General features: G+C 39.8%; 1 protein-coding gene across 1 annotated transcript in view; it reads right to left on the bottom strand.

The window, feature by feature from the left end:
* Positions 1–20,175, bottom strand: part of LOC126187915 (senecionine N-oxygenase-like) — a 46,356-nt gene that overhangs the window by 12,933 nt on the left and 13,248 nt on the right. The window contains exons 2-5 of the mRNA XM_049929272.1: positions 16,842–16,980; positions 12,289–12,407; positions 9,807–9,984; positions 4,654–4,804 (exon numbers count right to left, since the gene is read on the bottom strand). Of these exons, the coding sequence (XP_049785229.1) occupies positions 4,654–4,804; positions 9,807–9,984; positions 12,289–12,407; positions 16,842–16,980 (587 nt within the window). The remainder of the gene's footprint in view (positions 1–4,653; positions 4,805–9,806; positions 9,985–12,288; positions 12,408–16,841; positions 16,981–20,175) is intronic.

Here is a 20,175-nt window from a genome sequence, read left to right as displayed (position 1 = left end):
AAAGAACCAGAGGTTGTACAGAGTTTCAGGGAGAGCATAAGGGAACATTTGACAGGAATGGGGGAAAGAAATACAGTAGAAGAAGATTGGGTAGCTTTGAGGGATGAAGTAGTGAAGGCAGCAGAGGATCAAGTAGGTAAAAAGACGAGGGCTAGTAGAAATCCTTGGGTAACAGAAGAAATATTGAATTTAATTGATGAAAGGAGAAAATATAAAAATGCAGTAAATGAAGCAGGCAAAAAGGAATACAAACGTCTCAAAAATGAGATCGACAGGAAGTGCAAAATGGCTAAGCAGGCATGGCTAGAGGACAAATGTAGGGATGTAGAGGCTTCTCTCACTAGGGGTAAGATAGATACTGCCTACAGGAAAATTAAAGAGACCTTTGGAGGTAAGAGAACCACCTGTATGAACATCAAGAGCTCAGATGGAAACCCAGTTCTAAGCAAAGAAGGGAAAGCAGAAAGGTGGAAGGAGTATATAGAGGGTCTATACAAGGGCGATACACTTGAGGACAATATTATGGAAATGGAAGAGGATGTAGATGAAGATGAAATGGGAGATACGATACTGCGTGAAGAGTTTGACAGAGCACTGAAAGACCTGAGTCGAAACAAGGCCCCCGGAGTAGACAACATTCCATTGGAACTACTGACGGCCTTGGGAGAGCCAGTCCTGACAAAACGCTACCATCTGGTGAGCAGGATGAATGAAACAGGCGAAATACCCTCAGACTTCAAGAAGAATATAATAATTCCAATCTCAAAGAAAGCAGGTGTTGACAGATGTGAAAATTATCGAACAATCAGTTTAATAAGCCACAGCTGCAAAATACTAACACGAATTCTTTACACACGAATGGAAAAACTAGTAGAAACTGATCTCGGGGAAGATCAGTTTGGATTCCGTAGAAATACTGGAACACGTGAAGCAATACTGACCTTACGACTTATCTTAGAAGCTAGATTAAGGAAAGGCAAACCTACATTTCTAGCATTTGTAGACTTAGAGAAAGCTTTTGACAATGTTGACTGGAATACTCTCTTTCAAATTCTAAAGGTGGCAGGGGTAAAATACAGGGAGCGAAAGGCTATTTACAATTTGTACAGAAACCAGATGGCAGTTATAAGAGTCGAGGGACATGAAAGGGAAGCAGTGGTTGGGAAAGGAGTAAGACAGGGTTGTAGCCTCTCCCCGATGTTATTCAATCTGTATATTGAACGAGCAGTAAGGGAAACAAAAGAAAAATTCGGAGTAGGTATTAAAATCCACGGAGAAGAAATAAAAACGTTGAGGTTCGCCGATGACATCGTAATTCTGTCAGAGACAGCAAAGGACTTGGAAGAGCAGTTGAACGGAATGGATGGTGTCTTGAAGGGAGGATATAAGATGAACATCAACAAAAGCAAAACGAGGATAATGGAATGTAGTCGAATTAAGTCGGGTGATGTTGAGGGTATTAGATTAGGAAATGAGACACTTAAAGTAGTAAAGGAGTTTTGCTATTTGGGGAGCAAAATAACTGATGATGGTCGAAGTAGAGAGGATATAAAATGTAGACTAGCAATGGCAAGGAAAGCGTTTCTGAAGAAGAGAAATTTGTTAACATCGAGTATAGATTTAAGTGTCAGGAAGTCATTTCTGAAAGTATTTGTATGGAGTGTAGCCATGTATGGAAGTGAAACATGGGCGGTAAATAGTTTGGACAAGAAGAGAATAGAAGCTTTCGAAATGTGGTGCTACAGAAGAATGCTGAAGATTAGATGGGTAGACCACATAACTAATGAGGAAGTATTGAATAGGATTGGGGAGAAGAGAAGTTTGTGGCACAACTTGACCAGAAGAAGGGATCGGTTGGTAGGACATGTTCTGAGGCATCAAGGGATCACCAATTTAGTATTGGAGGGCAGCGTGGAGGGTAAAAATCGTAGGGGGATACCAAGAGATGAATACACTAAGCAGATTCAGAAGGATGTAGGTTGCAGTAGGTACTGGGAGATGAAGAAGCTTGCACAGGATAGAGTAGCATGGAGAGCTGCATCAAACCAGTCTCAGGACTGAAGACCTCAACAACAACAACATTTAAGAAATACAAAACGAAGAAAGATGAAAGAATGTAGCAAGAGGTTAGACTGCAAAACCAACAAAGGTATGTTTACATTTATACCATGTAGCAATATTAGGTCTGCAGTAAAGTAAACAATGAGCTAAGTTCGTTATAAGATATAATAACTTACAAAGATATGTCGCACACAGGCAAAGTAATATGCCCATCACTCTATCAATCCCAAGCGGGGACTCCACTACGCGATTCAAAGACTCAACTTACGAGTAACGTGTTCTAACACGTTTGTGTGGACCTTTTGAACGTGCAACCATGGAGGAATGGATATGATGGAGATATCATTACCAGAACACACGAGTTTCTTCCGAACTGAGACTTACGAGAGTCCAATTTGGATGGCACAGTTGGTATAACGTTGTCAGCGAAAGACAAATGTAAGTAAGTCGTGCAACATTACAGATTTAGGGTTTATTGCGACAACGTCTCAAAATTTTACGCTCGCACCTTTATTGTGTGAGAATTGTCGTGAGTACTTCACTCTTTATATTTGATATCAAGCACGGAATTGCCGGATTTTGACAGTGAGAAATGTTTAGACTGTAGCTTTCCTGGATAAGAGTTTGATATTCTCACAATTCTACCTCTCTCAAGATTCGACAGCAAGCACTCATGTAAAAACATTCTTGTCCAGCATGTTGAACGTTATGGTGCAGGGCCCTTAAGTGTAGAAATTACTTGGAGAAAATGATGAGGGGAATGGAAAGCATTGTAAGTGGCATTTTTTCCTAATGTGCGTTTTCAGTTCTGTTTTGTTCCCAGTACTCTGTTGCATGTCCCTTGATGTCATCCAAGTGTTAAACCATAGGAAAAGTCTTTCAGACATGCATTAGTAGACGGCGTGCTTCCCTCCGCATTTCAAAATTTAAAAGATACGAAAAGTGATTTTTGTTAACTACAGTTCAGCGTGTGAAAAACCCCATGCCAGTATTAATGGCACTTGAAAGAAAAGTTTTCTTCCCACTATTTTGTGGAAATACGACATTTTTGAGACCGTGGTTGTCTACAAAATACAGCTGCAACCAGCCACTGTCAATAATGCTACTTATTTACACAAATAGCATCGTTACTGAGTTCGAACCGATGGTTCCTCTTCAGAGGGTTCTTCACATTTATATTAAGTTTTTGTTGTTGTTTACGTTAACTGTTGAAAAAACATCGAAACACTAATGTAATGTTGTTTACATTATTTGTTGTAAAAACAGCCTAAAAGTAAAGGAAACAACAACAGAAACGTAATATAAACATGAGCAGTCGGTTGAAGATGAACCTGTCGGTTCGATAACTGTAACGACGCTATTTATATAAATACATTTTGTTTTTGTTATCAGTGGCTGGTTGCTGTTTCCGTCTTTGCAAGAATCAACTTGCAAAAACTTTCTTGTCAGTACTTAAAACCAGTCATATTCCAGGAACGAAGGTTGTTAATAAAATATTAATTTTCTAATTAAAAAATATAATAAAACAGTCTAGACTTCACAAAAAACTATATTTCAAAAAAGGTAACCGGTTTAGATCAATATTTGATCATCTTCACACCATTGCTCCTTGCCGACTGCTGGGTATGGTGACATGGAGCACCAATGGTCTGAAGATGAGCGAACATTGATCGAAAGCGGCAACCTTCTCAAAAAATTTCTATTTTATTTGGTGTAGACTGTTTTTATTGTATTTCTAAAATTATCTTAAGACCGATTACGCCTGCAAAAATTATGTTTCAGAAAATTTTAATTTTTGTAATTTGTCTCATTATTTTTCGCAGTGATGTGATGAGCAGCATAACCCTATGGTATCGGAATACCTGTTCAGTCTTTTGGATACAAATCAGTTACGTACAAACAGAGATACGTTGATCTTACAATCTCCTGACAAATATTAGGTTTGGCCCTTAGAACGTTTTGCTTCTTCTGTCATCAAATAACAGCACCAGCTTCAATTGTATTTTCTATCATCAAGACCGGTTACAGACACCAAGGCCATTTACATTTGGTTATTAACGGAGGCTCAACCTTGGTAGCTAAAAGCAGTCATAGTACTAGAAAATAAAGTAAATAAGTCTAGAGGAGGCGTCTCAACTTCGAGTGGAGTAATTATGTTTTCAAATGGAAGACACATCTAATTTGGATTACCTATGTTGCTCATGGTGCAACTTCACTTCGCTCATTACATCATAACAGTAACTTATTTTATGTATGTGTCATATTTTTCATGTCACAGTCCTATAGTAAATCGTGTGTTCCAGTGATAAAAATTAATGTTAATTACCTTTAAATTTCAAAATCTGGTTCATTGTGAGCAATAAAGGCAACACTGCTTATCACTAAAAAATGCAGTACTTCTATCCTTGGTATATGATCTTAAATTGAACACATAGCTAAGTGTAAATGCAAGTCACTTACACAGATGTGGGCTGAAGCCATTATATACTGAGGTAAAATATGTTACTTTTGCATATCAGTGGCACATTCATAGCTATGTCGATTAATCGTGAATAAAATCCGCAGAGACAGTAAATTAATTGAGAAGTTTACCTGTACAGTAACAAATGTCGTCCACCTCACAGAATGTACCATCTCTGAAGTTAGCACCCGTCTCTGTGATTGATGTCACATCTGGCTTTTCAATCACGTTCGATGGAAACAAATGACCAATGGACTTATCAAGATGATGACTAAGAATGACCTGCAGAATCACCAAATAAAATCTGTTAAGACTGTTTTAGTGATATTTTCTATACTGTCATTAAAATTAATACTTGAAGGAATACACAATGCCTGATTCAGGTAAGATTTTTGTGAACAGAAAATTTATTTCAAAAGTTCAACGGAGGTTACTTACTTGTTCTACAGATTTCTGGACATAATTTATTTAGCTATTTTACGGAGAGTGACAAGAACGATTTATAATGTTTTACACAGAACAAAAACTTTTTAAGTCATGTAGGACATGTATTTAAATCACAACGTACATGTCTATCTAAGTCCAATTTTTTTCAGTTTTAATTATGAGCTAGAAACGTCCAAAGTTTTAGGGGTGCCTACCACATCCTGAACCTAATTGGATGTGTTCAGATGGAGGTTCAGAAGGCGGGATATTCATTTAAATAATTGTTCAAGCGAGTACCCATTTCCTGAATCCAGCTTATTGGGCCTTCTAAACTACTGTCAGACGAGATGTAAAGTTGTTAGTAAGTGATGTGGCTACTTACTATACAGCCCATTTATCACCAAGTGAAACTCCAAAGCAATGGCCTGCCATCTATGATATCATAATCGTCAAAATGACGTCATGAGCTACACCCACTTACTACAAAGTGAAACCCCCAAACAATAATTAGTTACCTATGATACCATCATCATCATAACGACGTCATGAGCTACACCCCTGCAAAACAGGCAATTATAGTTCAGTATTTTATGAGCCATTGATATCAAAAGTCAATCACAGTGCAGTATTTTACCAGCCACTAACATAAAAGAATCAGTATGTAGTCACCATCTTGGCCACGTTCAAAGGCATCGGAAGAATTTGCCCTATTCATTCATAAATATACACGCACACATAGCATAATGTTCCAACTCTGTTATATCTATTATGTAAAATACTGTACTGTCCTGTCCGTAAATTTATTTCCCTCTCTCTGTTTTGTTCTTCAGTAGAAATGTTTATGTCAAAAACCATGCTGACTCATTAGTAAATTTCTTTTCTTTCTGCAATGATTACTTTCTCTGACAGTGCAAAACACATGTAGATAAAAATAACACGCTTAGCAGGCAGCTGACACGTCATCTTAGGCCTAAAGGAGAGTTTAGCATTCTGAATTCCTGTTTTATAAGCTATGGGAAAATTGTAGTTAATTTCTAACTTACAGCTGCTGCCTAAAACATGATTGTGGACTTTCAAATTAAGCGTTACAATCCTATTTCCGTATTTGAATTGTTCTATAATAGTACAGTACACTTGTGGCTAATAATAACATGCCAAAAAGGCTGCTGACTCTTAGATTTATGGCTAAATGAGGCTCTGTGCAAAAAAGAAGCTGGTTAAGCCTAAAACTGCGAAAAACAGATAGTGGCTTAATCACTATCCCAAACATGCAAGCAGTGATAGTTGATTCAAACAAACAGGCAGTCTGAATTAATATTCTGTAACTGCTAGCTACTGGAAGAGTGCAATTAATGACTAATTTGGTGCCTTAAAAGCATAACCGTGAACTCTTAAATCAAGTGATACCATGGTAATTCCATACCTAACTTGTCTGTAATATTTATCAAAATAAGTAAAGATACTGACATTTCGATCTTAGGCTTGCTTTAGCCAGAGTGTTCATGGAACAAAATATTTAATATCCAAAAGCTGATACCAACTGTCAGGTTATCATATACTATCACTATATATTTGTCGTAATGGCAGTTAGCATGAGCGATAGATAATGGCACTTGAAGCTTAGGTGCAACATGGTTATGTAGTACGATTTGTTACAAATCTGATGTATCAGGGGGAATTCGTTACAGTTTTGATGTAACAGGGGCAAATCGCAACAATTTTACTGTAACATGATGATGTATGCAGCAATATCGTGCAGTTTTCTTATAACATGTCAATATATGGGGCAATTTGTTACTATTTTACTGTAACCAAGCGACGTATTGGTTAATTTGTTCTTATTTTGATTTAACAGGACGATTCATTAGAATTCTTCTGTAAAAGAGTGATATATTGTGCAATGTATTATAATTTTGTTGTAAAATAACTTTATATTGGTTCAAAGTAGCATCTAGTTTCGACTGTGTAGTTGTATATCAGCATAATCAGCAGAAGAAACCTTTTTTACTGCAAGATTATGTTCTAACACGGAGATGCTATAGCAACTGGGTGGCTTCGGAAAGTTGTTAGAAGTATAGCTGAAAGTGAATCAGTCTTTATTTATTGTCTATACGAATGTGTATGACACCTGTTTATCATTTTATTTCATTGACATTACCATTATTTCAACTACATCACAGCATAAGTCAGTGCTTCAAAGTGAAATTTCACCTTTTGTTAGACCAGTAGGGCCATCTGTGTTTTCGTAATTAATACAGACGATTTTTCGATTTGCTTGGGTTGTAGTAGAATGATCGAATTACTGAAAAAGCGCTGACAAGGCTCACTGAAAGACAATGGCCTATGTAACTGACGTTACGTACGTATGTAAATAACGTGGGCCAGATTCGTCCTAGCCATTCTAGTAATGTACATTTCTTACGTTCAAGTGTCAGTGATTTATAAGGGAAGCTTCTACAGTTAAGAGATTTCTTCGAAGAAAGAACTTATCTTATTGTCCTGATGTCACTTGAGAGTCGACAGAATTCCACGTGTCTTCGGTAATCCTGCTGAATAATCTGGTGGCGAAGTGACGCATGACATGGATGGAAGCTACCTGCGACCAAATGTGAACTCCGATTGACTGACTTACTTCAGAAACAGTCTCAATTTCTCTGAACTAACATGTGAATTACGAACAACAGCTACCAGATCATCAATTACGTTCGCTCTGCTTGTTGTAGACTTGCTTCTTACCCTCTGGAAACTATTTCAATTGTCTTCCAATAACAAAAGCTTTGCAAGTTCGCTGCATTATCATTCTTGTTGTTCATCGTCTATCGGGATAGCTTTGTTCGTACAACTCAACAGTACTCTTCACGTACCTAGTGCATTCTCTATAATGAAGTAGCATATCTAGTTTATCTCGACTGGTGAAGACATATGGTTTTTCTGAGTGAACAATGCTCGAAAAACGTCGAGCGACACAGACCAAATGGAAGCTACTTTTTTGTTTGTGTCCGTGTAACACTGGTACCGCGGCACTGCAACAGCGTTCTCATATTCGCTGATTTTCGGCAGCAGTGTTGTCACTATTAAGTTCAGGCCCTCGTATTTTCACTCTTTGAAAATGTAATTATGTATTGCTTAATTTGTTGGGATATCCCAACGCGTGGATCCAGTCGCCTGTCGGAAACCGTGGTCTTCCTCCGCATTGGTCCATTTTCTTGTGGATGTTGAGAGTTGTGTCGTACGCGTGTTTGTAGAGTGTAGGTGAGTGCAATGGATACTTGTGTAGTGTAATATTACGTTTGTGTTGTATGATGTCGGAGAGGGTGGAATCTGGTGCCAACACATAGTGTATTCTTATAGAATAACACCAGGGGGCCACCGAGCTTAATGTTAACAACCAATGAACAGATCACCATCAACAGTACCACTTAGCTACGACACTGACGGAAAATTGGGGAAACTTTGCTTCAGCATATCTGCTCCACTTGCTGGAGAAATACTTACAGTGAGAATTTCATCCACAACAAGGATTCGAACCGGCTTACTTTGGTGTCGAGCGCCCTGCACAGGCCTATGTCAGTGTCGTAGCCAAGTGATACTGTTGGTGGTGATCTGTCCACTGGTTGTGAACATTAAGCTCGGCGGCCCCCTGGTGTTATTCTATAAGAATACACTACGTGCTGGCACCAGATTCCAACCTCTCCCTCGATACAGTTCCCCACAGTCGTTTAACGAACAAAGTAAGAGCATATGGACTATCAGACCAATTGTGTCATTGGATTGAAGAGTTCCTAGATACCAGAACGCAGCATGTCATTCTCAATCGAGAGAAGTCTTCCGCAGTAAGAGTGATTTCAGGTGTGCCGCAGGGGAGTGTCGTAGGACCGTTGCTATTCACAATATACATAAATGACCTTGTGGATGTCATCGGAAGTTCACTGAGGCTTTTTGCAGATGATGCTGTGGTGTATCGAGAGGTTGTAACAATGGAAAATAGTGTTGAAATGCAGGAGGATCTGCAGCGAATTGACGCATGGTGCAGGGAATGGCAATTGAATCTCAATGTAGACTAGTGTAATGTGCTGCGAATACATAGAATGAAAGGTCCCTTATCATTTAGCTACAAAATAGCAGGTCAGCAACTGGAAGCAGTTAATTCCATAAATTATCTGGGAGTATGCATTAGGAGTGATTTAAAATGGAATGATCATATAAAGTTGATTGTTGGTAAAGCAGATGCCAGACTGAGCTGCATTGGAAGAATCCTAAGAAAATGCAATCAGAAAATAAAGGAAGTGGGTTACAGTACACTTTTTCGCCCACTGCTTGAATACTGTTCAGCAGTGTGGGATCCGTACCAGATAGGGTTGATAGAAGAGATAGAGAAGATCCAACGGAGAGCAGCGCGGTTCGTTACAGGATCACTTAGTAATCGCGAAAGCGTTACGGAGATGATAGATAAAACTCCAGTGGAAGACTCTGCACGAGAGACGCTCAGTAGCTCGGCACGGGCTTTTGTTGAAGTTTCGAGAACATACCTTCACCGAAGAGTCAAGCAGTATATTGCTCCCTCCTACGTATATCTCGCGAAGAGACCATGAGGATAAAATCAGAGAGATTAGAGCCCACACAGAAGCATACCGACAATCCTTCTTTCCACGAACAATACGAGACTGGAATAGAAGGGAGAACCGATAGAGGTACTCAAGGTACCCTCCGCCACACACCGTCAGGTGGTTTGAGGAGTATGGAATTAGATGTAGATATGTTAGCTATATCGGCTACAGAGGCAGTCTTTTCATTTGTTATTTGATTGAAATTATTTTTATGTTACGAAAAATTTACCGTCGCCTGCAGTGCGGCCTACCTGCTGAGCGACAGATGCGACTTCCAGCGCTAGGTCCATGCCAGAAGGCCCGGAGCCGATGAGGAGCACTCGCCGCCCCCTGTAGGCGTCTGGGTGCCGGTAGTTGTGGGCGTGGCTCTGCCGGCCACGGAACTCGCGCGAACCCCTCAGCTGTGGCCTCTTCTCCTTCCAGTAGTGTCTGTACGAGTTCGTAATGGCATTTGCAGCTATTAAATCGTAGATGAACGTTATTAACCCTTTAACTGCTCTGGACGGGTTAAGCGGCGCGCCTTTGTACCTGTCCCTGTGTGCTCTGACACAAGACACAAGGGCGCTCTCGTTTACACGTCCAGGGCAGTTAAAGGGTTAATTAGTATAATACCATTACTAAACTGTCACGAATCAATTTTTGTGGAATTGTACAGTTTTATTGAGAGATACGGGGTTGTCAAATGAAAACCTTAAAACTGTCATAAACATTCTATTTCCTGCGCTATTGTTCTGTATATTGGCAGCGTTTTTACATGTGGTTCAAAGAACTTTCAATAGGTGGCAGGATACTGTAGACAAGTGAAGCACTGCTACAATAGCAGTTTGCAGTGACTGTCTTGCTTGCAATAGACATCAACGAAGAACAATATTCCGTTATACGTTTTCTGAGCTGTGAAGTTACGAAACATATTGAAATTTTTTTTTTTATGATAATACTGTCTGACATATTTATCAGTGCAGGAAGAGCATGATTGGAGTGGGAAGTTTACAAACGTCGTGACTTGGGTGGCGGATGGTCTCCGCTTAGGTCAAGTAAACCCCGTTCTGATATCAGAGCTGACGCCATTGTGATGGGCAATTGCCGTGTGATGATGGATGAAATAGCCGAAAATCTGAAAATTAGCCACATCTCAACACATAAAAATGTTCGTGGTGTGCTTGGGTTTTGCAAAGTGTCTGCAAGGCAGATGCTACGGCATCTCACTCCAGAAATGAAACAGTAACACCTTGACGTCCATGAAGAACTTCTGCGGCACTGTGAAGCTGAATGTCACGGCTTCCTTTAGAAAATCGTTACAGGAGGCGAGACCCAGGTTCACTACAAACAATCCTAAATCAAGAGAGCAAGCATGGAATGGCATCATTTCCCACCGCCAAAAACCAAGTAATTCTTGCCGTAAACACAATTAGGAAGAGTTATACAGACTCTCTTTTGGGTTGAAATGGGCTTTTTTTCGGAAAACAATAGGCCTAGGAGAAACACCATTCACAGAACTTCACATTTCGATTTGTTGGATTCATCTTCCGACTCAAATACGATCAATTCAACGTGAACCTGTGACTGTAGGTGTGATTTTGCAAAACGACAATGCTTGACCTTATATTGCTCGTGCATAACTGACCTGCGGTTTCATTCCCACTTCCACTATTTTCGACAGACCTCGTACCAAGTAATTATCACATGTCTGGCCTATCCAGACAGGGGATGGGAGGAAATAAATTTCATTTCGATGAAGAGGTGCACCATGTGGTGCTCGAGTGGCAGCGCACATGACCACACTAATTTTTTTCCAGACGAATCCGTACCTTTTGCTGCGTTGCAGGACTTGTGATAAACGTCAGGGAGACTATGTCGAAAACGATACACTTACGTCGTACTTGTAATCTCCAAATGAAATCTGGTGCAGTAGAAGAATGTTGTAGAGTAGATGGGTTGATGGGATCGATTATGAGGTTTTTAACGGAAGTGAGCAAAACAGAAGTTTATGGAAGAACTTCACTAATAGAAACTCTCATTTTATAGGACATACCCTAAGGCATCAAAGAATAGTGAGTTTGGTCACTCAGGCAAGTGTGGTCGTTGGGGGAAAAGGAGGGGTGTATATGTAAACTGAAAACTGTAGAGCACGGTTTGAGTGTAGTGGTAAGTTGAAATGGATGTATGTTGCAGTTATTGTGCAGAGATGAAGAGAAGACTTGCACAGGGCAGACTAGCTTGGAGAGTGGTATCAAGTCAGTCCTCGGAATGACGATAGTACTCTTTGGTTACTGCTATCATTTGTTAAATGTCACTTGTAATAAAGCCTTTACCGAAGGTTTACACCTTAAAAATATTAATGTAGGTACTTGGATTAAAGTTTCTCATAATGAGAAATGACAAGGAGCCATCTTTATGTACTTTAAAGAATTTTTTATAGCCAATAACGCGTTCAAAACCAAATTTTACTAGCCAGTTTCGACGTATAAGACTGTCCTCTTCAGATCTTTGAAAATCTGAAGGTGCCAGTCTTACTTTTCGAAATCCGACAGTAAAAACTAGTTTTGATGGCGATCTTGGCTACGAAAAATTTCTTCACTTAGGTACCTTCGGATAGGAAACCATCATGAATCTATACATAAACTGCAACAATGTTGAAATCCAGCGTCACTATAAATGCTTAGTATATAATTTATTACATGTTACAGGTATATCTCAGTCAGCAGTTTTTAATTCAGCATTAACATGACTTACCCACTGCACACCATAACAGAGTCAAAATGGTAAGTTGTGACTTCAGCTGTATCCACATTTGTAGCTGACACTTCCCATACAGAGCCACGTGGTTGCACTCGTTCCACGTGCTGCCGGAACTGCGGAAATAGATCGTTCTTCTGATTATCTATTATTATTGTTGTTATTAGTTATCTGTTGTATTTGATTGACCTCACTGATGGGTCACATACATGACCAAATCTTATGTTATAAATCGATTGAAATCCGTCCGTAATGTAAAGTGGAAATAATTTTATCTAAATGTCTATAAACAAACTAAAGTAAAATCTTTCGCACCTTCGCTATGACATTAGTTTATTTATATACTAACACAAACTTTTGTTTATTAATTTTTGTAACTCTCCTCTAGAGTAAGAATAAATATATTTCTAGTAAATAAACATAGACGTATGTATTTTTGTTGTATAGGCAACTACTCAGGAAACACATAATTCATGTAACGTGACACTTTATTCGAAAATTAATTAAATTTCTGGAATACTCATTTGTAGTCAACCTTAGTTCCATCATTGATACTGACGTACAATGAATTTCATTTGATCCCATGATAGAAGGAATATTTAAAGTGGTGTCCCCACGATATTTTGGTTAAAAGCAACTCCGGGAGAGTAAGTAGGCAGTACACATATAGTTTCGTCCTTAAGCCTAGTACAAGCTAGCCAACAAAATAGTAGCAACACATGGGTGCTAGCAACATGTAGCCCGTCAACCAGCAATAAGGTCACAGATACTTGTCAACATGGAGCGGCATACGATCAAGGAAATTCGTTTACTGCTGCTTGTACAAATGTTTTCCATTTCAAATGCAAAACATCGTCCAGTGTAGACGGAGTTGTCAACAATTCAACAAGCGGTGAACGTAAAGCTTCAGCAGGCTAGCAGGTACGTTATTCTTCGAGCATATTTTGTTATTCTTGTAATGTAGTTCCTGACTTGGACTGTCATTCAGCAACATGTTTAAACTTTACCTTCGCTAAAGGTTAAATATAACCTTGGTCCATGACGACGTGACCTAGTCATAAACAGTCTTTTGTAGCAGCCATGATGTGGACGAAATGCTGAGAGCTGCTCACGGATTGTGAGACATTAAATGCAAGAAATACCAGACCAGAAATCTAAAATACGATGAAACGTCGAAAACGATTCGCACTTTAAAACAAATGTGTGTGAAATGTCCAGGAAAATTAAGTCCGTAAAAACACTTTATTTCCGGGAACGAAAGAAAATACAGGAGAAAAGTAAACTTGGAACTGGTACAATTTCTGAAGATAGTATATGGCTTATATACAATATGATGACATTTCTCATAGAAAGGGCGGTACTATAGAGGCAAATACTTATTATTTATTTTATTGACTTAGGTTTAAAAAGAACTAATGCCACAACAATTGTGTTATTCCATTAGACGCAACTACATACTGCATAGACGACCAATAAAAGCTGTAATCACGCAGATATTTACTTTCATTTTAAATCAAGTAAGACAAAAAGTAGTAATGATGTAAAATTTAAAAAGGCAAATTTATTTTGCCACGGTATTTCCCTTTATTCTGAAATAAAGTGTAGGGCTCTCTGAAAAGCATTTCTAGGGATTTTCCACATTTCCAGGGAAACATGTCTTGCCTTCTGACCCCCACAAACCTGTCTTCACTGTACCCTTTATTCTTCACTGTACCCTCTATTCTGAAATAAAATGTAGGTCTCCCTGAAAAGCATTTCTAGAGATTTTCCACAGTTCCAGGGCAACATGTCTTGCCTTCTGACCCCCACAAACCCGTCTTCACTGTAAAATGTACCAGGCGGTGTGTATGTCAGTACTGATTTTGTATTTCGTCTAAGACGGTTGTGTAGAGAAACGCAAGCAAGTACTACATTTTCAACTGTTTTTGGATGTAATGAAACAGGAGTTCCAAATACACTGACAAAAATCGCCAGCAAGCCAGATACATTCTCGTTAATGCGATAATTAAAAGTCCTTTCTAGGGAACCCTTTATATATGGGCCTCGGAAGTGTATCGTGAGGTTCTGGCATAGTGTAAATGCTTTATCTGCTACCAACACAAAAGGAGTAAGTTCTTGACTTTTCAGTGATATAAACATAAGTTGTGGATGTTACAGTTCTTTTTAATAAACTTCTTATAAAATGTTTTATCCTCGATCCTGTATTCTCCCCTGGGATCCCACACCGGCATACCGAATTCTGTAGTCAGCATCTTTAAGATGTATGTTCCATGACAGTTGTAATATATGCTTCCACTGTTTCCCGGTACTTCAGTCAGTACATGATTCCCATCAACTGTGCAAATGCAGAGGGGAAAATTCCATTTTATACTAAATCTGTTTGCAATTTCTCGCCACTCTTCCTCAACATGGGGTCTGCAAACAGTACAGAATACATACGTCTAGGTACAAAAGATTCAGGTAGATCCTCTTCTTTGCTGACGAAACTTGTTGCTAAATACAATTTCCACACGTTGTGTATTAAATAAATAAATGATGACAATTACGCTTTTTAGGAAGACGCGGCTGAAGATGCAACTACGATGACGACAGCGACGGCGCGTTTGTTTTATTCACCGAACAAGACAGGAAAGATGGAACACCACAGGAGAGTGATGATTTCATTGCAAATAAACAATTCGCATCTATAACATCTCAAGCTACAACGGCTCAACCCACACGTTCAGCTGCCAAGAAACGCAAAATAAGAACAGATTGTTGTGCCATGGTAAACAAAGCCGACAAATTTATACGACGTATTCAAGAAAATGTGAAATCAAAAGGTGGTTTTACTGTTAACGGTGAAAACGTAGCCAGCGGACTGCGGGGCTCAAAACAATGTACAGCAAAAAATCGCACAGGTAGCTTTCTCTTCGTACGGGTAACGGGTGAATTTACATGAATTGATAGCGCCTAATCCTTAAAAATCTCCTTCGATCAGTTACCAAGTTATCAGTGGAACAAAGACAATAGACACCATTGAGAAGTTTGCTATTCTCCTGCAGCATTAGCTACAGTGTCTTCAGCTTCACTGCCGTCATCTATAATAATAACGTCAGCACCCTATCGGTCAGTGTTTACGCCAAGTCAGTAAATGCCCTCTTTTTCTACGGCTCAACCAAAATATCCGTCAAGCCCTCAAACCTGTAATTCAGAATCTCAGACAGAAGTGTTTTCACAGCCACGTTCATATTATAATACGCCAGAAAATCAACAGCCTCAATCGCAGAAGTCTTTGTCACAATGAAGTTTATATACTTCTGAAACTCAACAACCTCAGCCACAGTATATATCTTTGCAATGACAAAAATATACCATAATCTCGCTTTATTTTGGTAATGACAGACCTTCACGAACACCTCTTTCCTCAAGGGAATTCTCAATAACAAACCTTATGAGTATAATATATCATTTTTTTCACTACAATACAATCACTTGAAGTCAATAAATTCTTTGTACAATATTTAATAATACATAATTTGTATTTTGGTTGTATGCTTACTTGGCAGCATCCTTTAAGACGGTCAGTGGTGGCTTCGCACGCTTCGGGTACAGTTGAGGGAACTGAGCGTTTCGGTAATTGAAACAAAGGTTTCAGACTACCAAACAAATAACCTGTAACTAAGTATGGCAGAGTAACCGCCAGTCTTATTGATGGTGGAATAGCAGCAAGGTTGTTTATGTTCTTTCTGGAGATTTTACGGGCTAACAAACAAAGAAGTTCACCGCAATCAGGTTTTGTTAACCCGACGAAATTGAGGAACGAGCTACCATCGTTCAGACATTAATTAGTCGCCAAAGGTTGTCCCTCTTTTTCAAAATTTCTCTCTGCCGCCACCTTCGTTTTCGTTTCTGGGCACGGGCAGCAATTATCATAAAAGCAGCACTTACAACAACAATTACAATCTCTTCCATTCTGTACCCAACATTGGGTTTGGTTTGCACACGAAACATCGTTAACAACATGTATACAGATGCAAATTGCTATGTCCAACAAATATGTTGCCAACATTCGCCAAAATGTTGGTAACATTTTGCTGACCGGTCTGTATAGAATAGCAAGATTGCTGTAAGGAACGTACCTGTGAAACGCAACTTGAGTAGAAGTTATTTGAACACTTGGATTATTCACTTGTTGTTACTAATCATTGCATTCATTCCATTTATTACTTATTGAACTAACTCTGCAGCTACTGGCTACCTATGTTACTTGATTACAGCCACTTCATTCCATCCTTTCACCCTCTAAACATAAATGCGGATGTTTGCACACATGTGTACAGAGATACAATTATCATTTCAGAACATAATTTCTACTCTCACCTTCAACCCGTCTGTGTGCTAGAGGTGTAAATCATTTGTGAGGTAAGTTCGGTCGCATTTGCTTATACTAGAACAAGAACACACACGCACACGCACACACACACACACACACAAACACACACACACACACACACACACACACACACACACGTGCACGCGTACAAAGATGGACGTGGTGATATGCTTACCTTAATGCAACGACGAAGTCCAAAGTGGTCTGCGTATGCGTTGAGGTATTTTAGTACCTCGCCAGCCGGCAGATAGGATTGTTCGCCCTCAGGAAAAGCGTAATCTGGAAATGCCATTACCTCCTTGGGCAGATTCGTCCTGCAACATCAAACAATTGTGACTACGGGTATCTGAAGCATTTTCTGTATAATAACTGGATCTTTTATGTGGGCGACTTCGCACGTAATTAATAACTGGTACTGAAACCGGACCTGGTATAACTAATCTGAAACAATTTCCCAAGGAGTTATGTAAGTATCCCATTTCGTAAAAATTCTTAAAATCTCGTATATTATTGCTATTGATTCTGGCAAGATATATACTAAAAACTTCTAAATTGAAGATATTATTATCCCATCTAGGCTGTCTTATTCACAAATAGGAATAGCATCTAGCCTTGTATCTCTGGGGAACAGGTGATAACTGGCAAAACAAAGAAGTATTGTAGCTTGCAAGGAAGCGGGTTAACGCACACTGTGACGGTAAATCGCAGAACGTTGTCACACCTGACACCAGCTGCCCGTCAGGAAACAAGAGAAATTAAAAGCTATCCTTACTCTAAGAACTTACCAACTAAAGCTACAGGTGAGTGGTGAAATGGCACTTATTCATAAAGCGATGACAACTTAACAGTGGTGAACGAATTAGTATCATGCTATTGTTGGTAACATGGCGCGATGACTTGTTCACTGGTGTGCAGTGCGACTAATCCATTGCTGTTTTTAAATTAGACATGTGATGATGGAGAATTTGTGAATGTCAGTTATTAAAATGCAGTTTTATTTACAAGGATCTGCACCATATGTTACAGATTTAGAAGACTCTATCACTAGTAGATAGCCTCTTGCCCTTGTCAGCAAGGTCAATCGAATATGCAGCCTAGAGGCTGCAAGTACAGTTGCGAAAGATAGAATATGACGTCTCCTGAGCCACAGGAGGTCCGGCTACTTGAAGTAGAAGCAACCGACGAAGTGCGTAAAAGTTATCAAAGTTGTTTGTGATTCTGTCTGCAAATAAAACTGATTTATAAACACACATCGATTTAACAGGGACTGTTGTTGATAGGTGCATATACTGTGATTGTTAGGAACAAATTATTTGTTCTGTACTTCCACCTGTCACATTATTTATTTTGTTTAATTTTAACACAGTGCGATGCGTTTGGAGCATGTATTGCCTATCATCGGGTTTTTGCGTACACATGACGAAAAGTTACTAACCTAGAATTCATTATGCGAAAGTTTATAACGTATGGTATCTTCATTATCATATTTACGCAAGTGATTGTTGTGTGACGATGGTAAGGGAGGAGTTAGAGTGGAGAGTTTAGAAAGCGACGTCAAACAGTGTTAATTTCGCTGTTGTTGTACCTGATGTTGTTATCATGTAGGGGCTCAGAACGCCGAGCCCCACGCAGCAACCACAGCTCACACTATTGGTCGCTATGTTGTCGCCCTCCTAGGCTCCATTCACCTCTCACAGCCCCATTTTCCCATCAGAACCAACTTATTCAGCATTACAATCAACGTAATTTAAAAATTATCAGGTAGTTAGCGGTAAATTAACTTAGTTACCTTTGTTGTCAGTTTCTACAAAAAAGGAATAATGCTATGGATGAGTAAGTCAGTCTCGAACGGATCGAAATGTGCTAAACTGAAGCACGGTAGGCAATATGTCTGGCAGAAAAACATATTTTACCTCAAGATCAAGATGCACGCCACGGTCATTTTGTGTGCTTCTCTGTGGAGCACTGAGTGCTTTGTGAAAACAATGGAATGTGACACGAGTCCATACTACGGAGATTCACAAGTTGGATTCTATAACGACTTCTACGATGACCGTGGCACCAGCAGAAGCTTTCAGCAGATACTTCGTACAACTCCCACGGCTTTGCTGGCTGGAACATGCTACCGGTGCAGCCGCTGCTGTTACACTGACCATTCAAGAACGACTCCACGCAAGGAAATCGCTGATAACAAGTATGACCAGATTCCATAAATCGTAGAAGGGAAGTTTTAAAACAGAAAAAACGTTGCACGAAGAAGAAATCAGTTTAACAAAGTCATGGAGCGTCATGTTAAATTCGTACAGAATATTTAAACCCAGCTGGGAAAGTTTCATAACTCAGTAGAAATTTCCATTAGCAGATTCTTGGAGTTTGGAGCACACCTCTACCTAACCATTTTCACCTTTTACTCTCACACTTTCCTACGGACAAACTACCTTACAGAACTACGATGCCAGTGTGTTGTGGTAGGACTGCTTATAATATTTACATCTACATTGGTGAGCCAAGACATTAAGACCACTGCCCAACGCGAGAATCACTACCGCGGGCGTTTCGGGCAGTTGACACGAGAAGGAAAGTTTTACGCACAGTTGCGGCGCATGGAAAATCGTTCTAGCTATGATACGGGCCACAAGTTGGGAACCTCACTGACATGGGCGACTTCGGCAAAGGGTAGTTTGTTATGGCCCAGCGCTAGGGAACGAACATTTCGGAAACGTCAAAACTAGCCGACCAGCCAGTCGATAGTAAGATGTACTTACTGTAGTTAACATATAAGACAAATGAATGAAGGACGGTGAAAACACGAGAAGGTGACAAGGCGTTGGACGTCCACGTGTCATCACAGAGTGTGGAGGTTGCAGACTTGTCTGCACTGTAAATAAGGATAACCAACGGTCTGTGGCAGGCCTATCGACAGGGCACAGTGCTGGTTCGAGCTCAAGAGTTTGGAACCCTACGTGTTCTCATGTTGACCCAGCGGCATCGTAAGTTACGATTATAGTGGTTATGGGATCAACGAGATTGGACCGTAGAATATACTACATGTCACCTGATCACATGAATGGCATTTCTTGTTACAACAGTTCGATTGTCTCTTTGACATGTGGTCATCTGTCCGAAAGGCGGCTCGAAACATGCACACTGCCACCTACGCAGTCCTGTGGGTATCGAAATATACTTTGGGGGACTGTCACCTGGAATTCCATGAGAGATATGGTAGCAACAGGTTAGACAATGACATGAATATTATTGCAGACCACCTCCATCCCTTCATGAGTGATGTCCTCCCCGACGGAGATGGCAACTTCGGTGGCACGAAAAACACTCCGCTAAACATCACAGAACCATCTCCAGCCTCAACAGTGTCCTCTACACTCTGCATGTTGAACACCTCATTGAGCCATCTCTGGAATCAACGCCTTGCATCATTTGAAAACAGGCAAAATCGTGACTCAAAAAACCACAGTACACCGCTGCAGTCAGATAGTGACCAATTTCTGAGC

The sequence above is a fragment of the Schistocerca cancellata genome, chromosome 5, assembly GCF_023864275.1.
Source record: "Schistocerca cancellata isolate TAMUIC-IGC-003103 chromosome 5, iqSchCanc2.1, whole genome shotgun sequence".
In the NCBI taxonomy this organism is placed as follows: Eukaryota; Metazoa; Arthropoda; class Insecta; order Orthoptera; family Acrididae; genus Schistocerca; species Schistocerca cancellata.
Note: the sequence above shows the minus strand (reverse complement) of the source record. Positions and strands in the feature narration are given on the sequence as shown.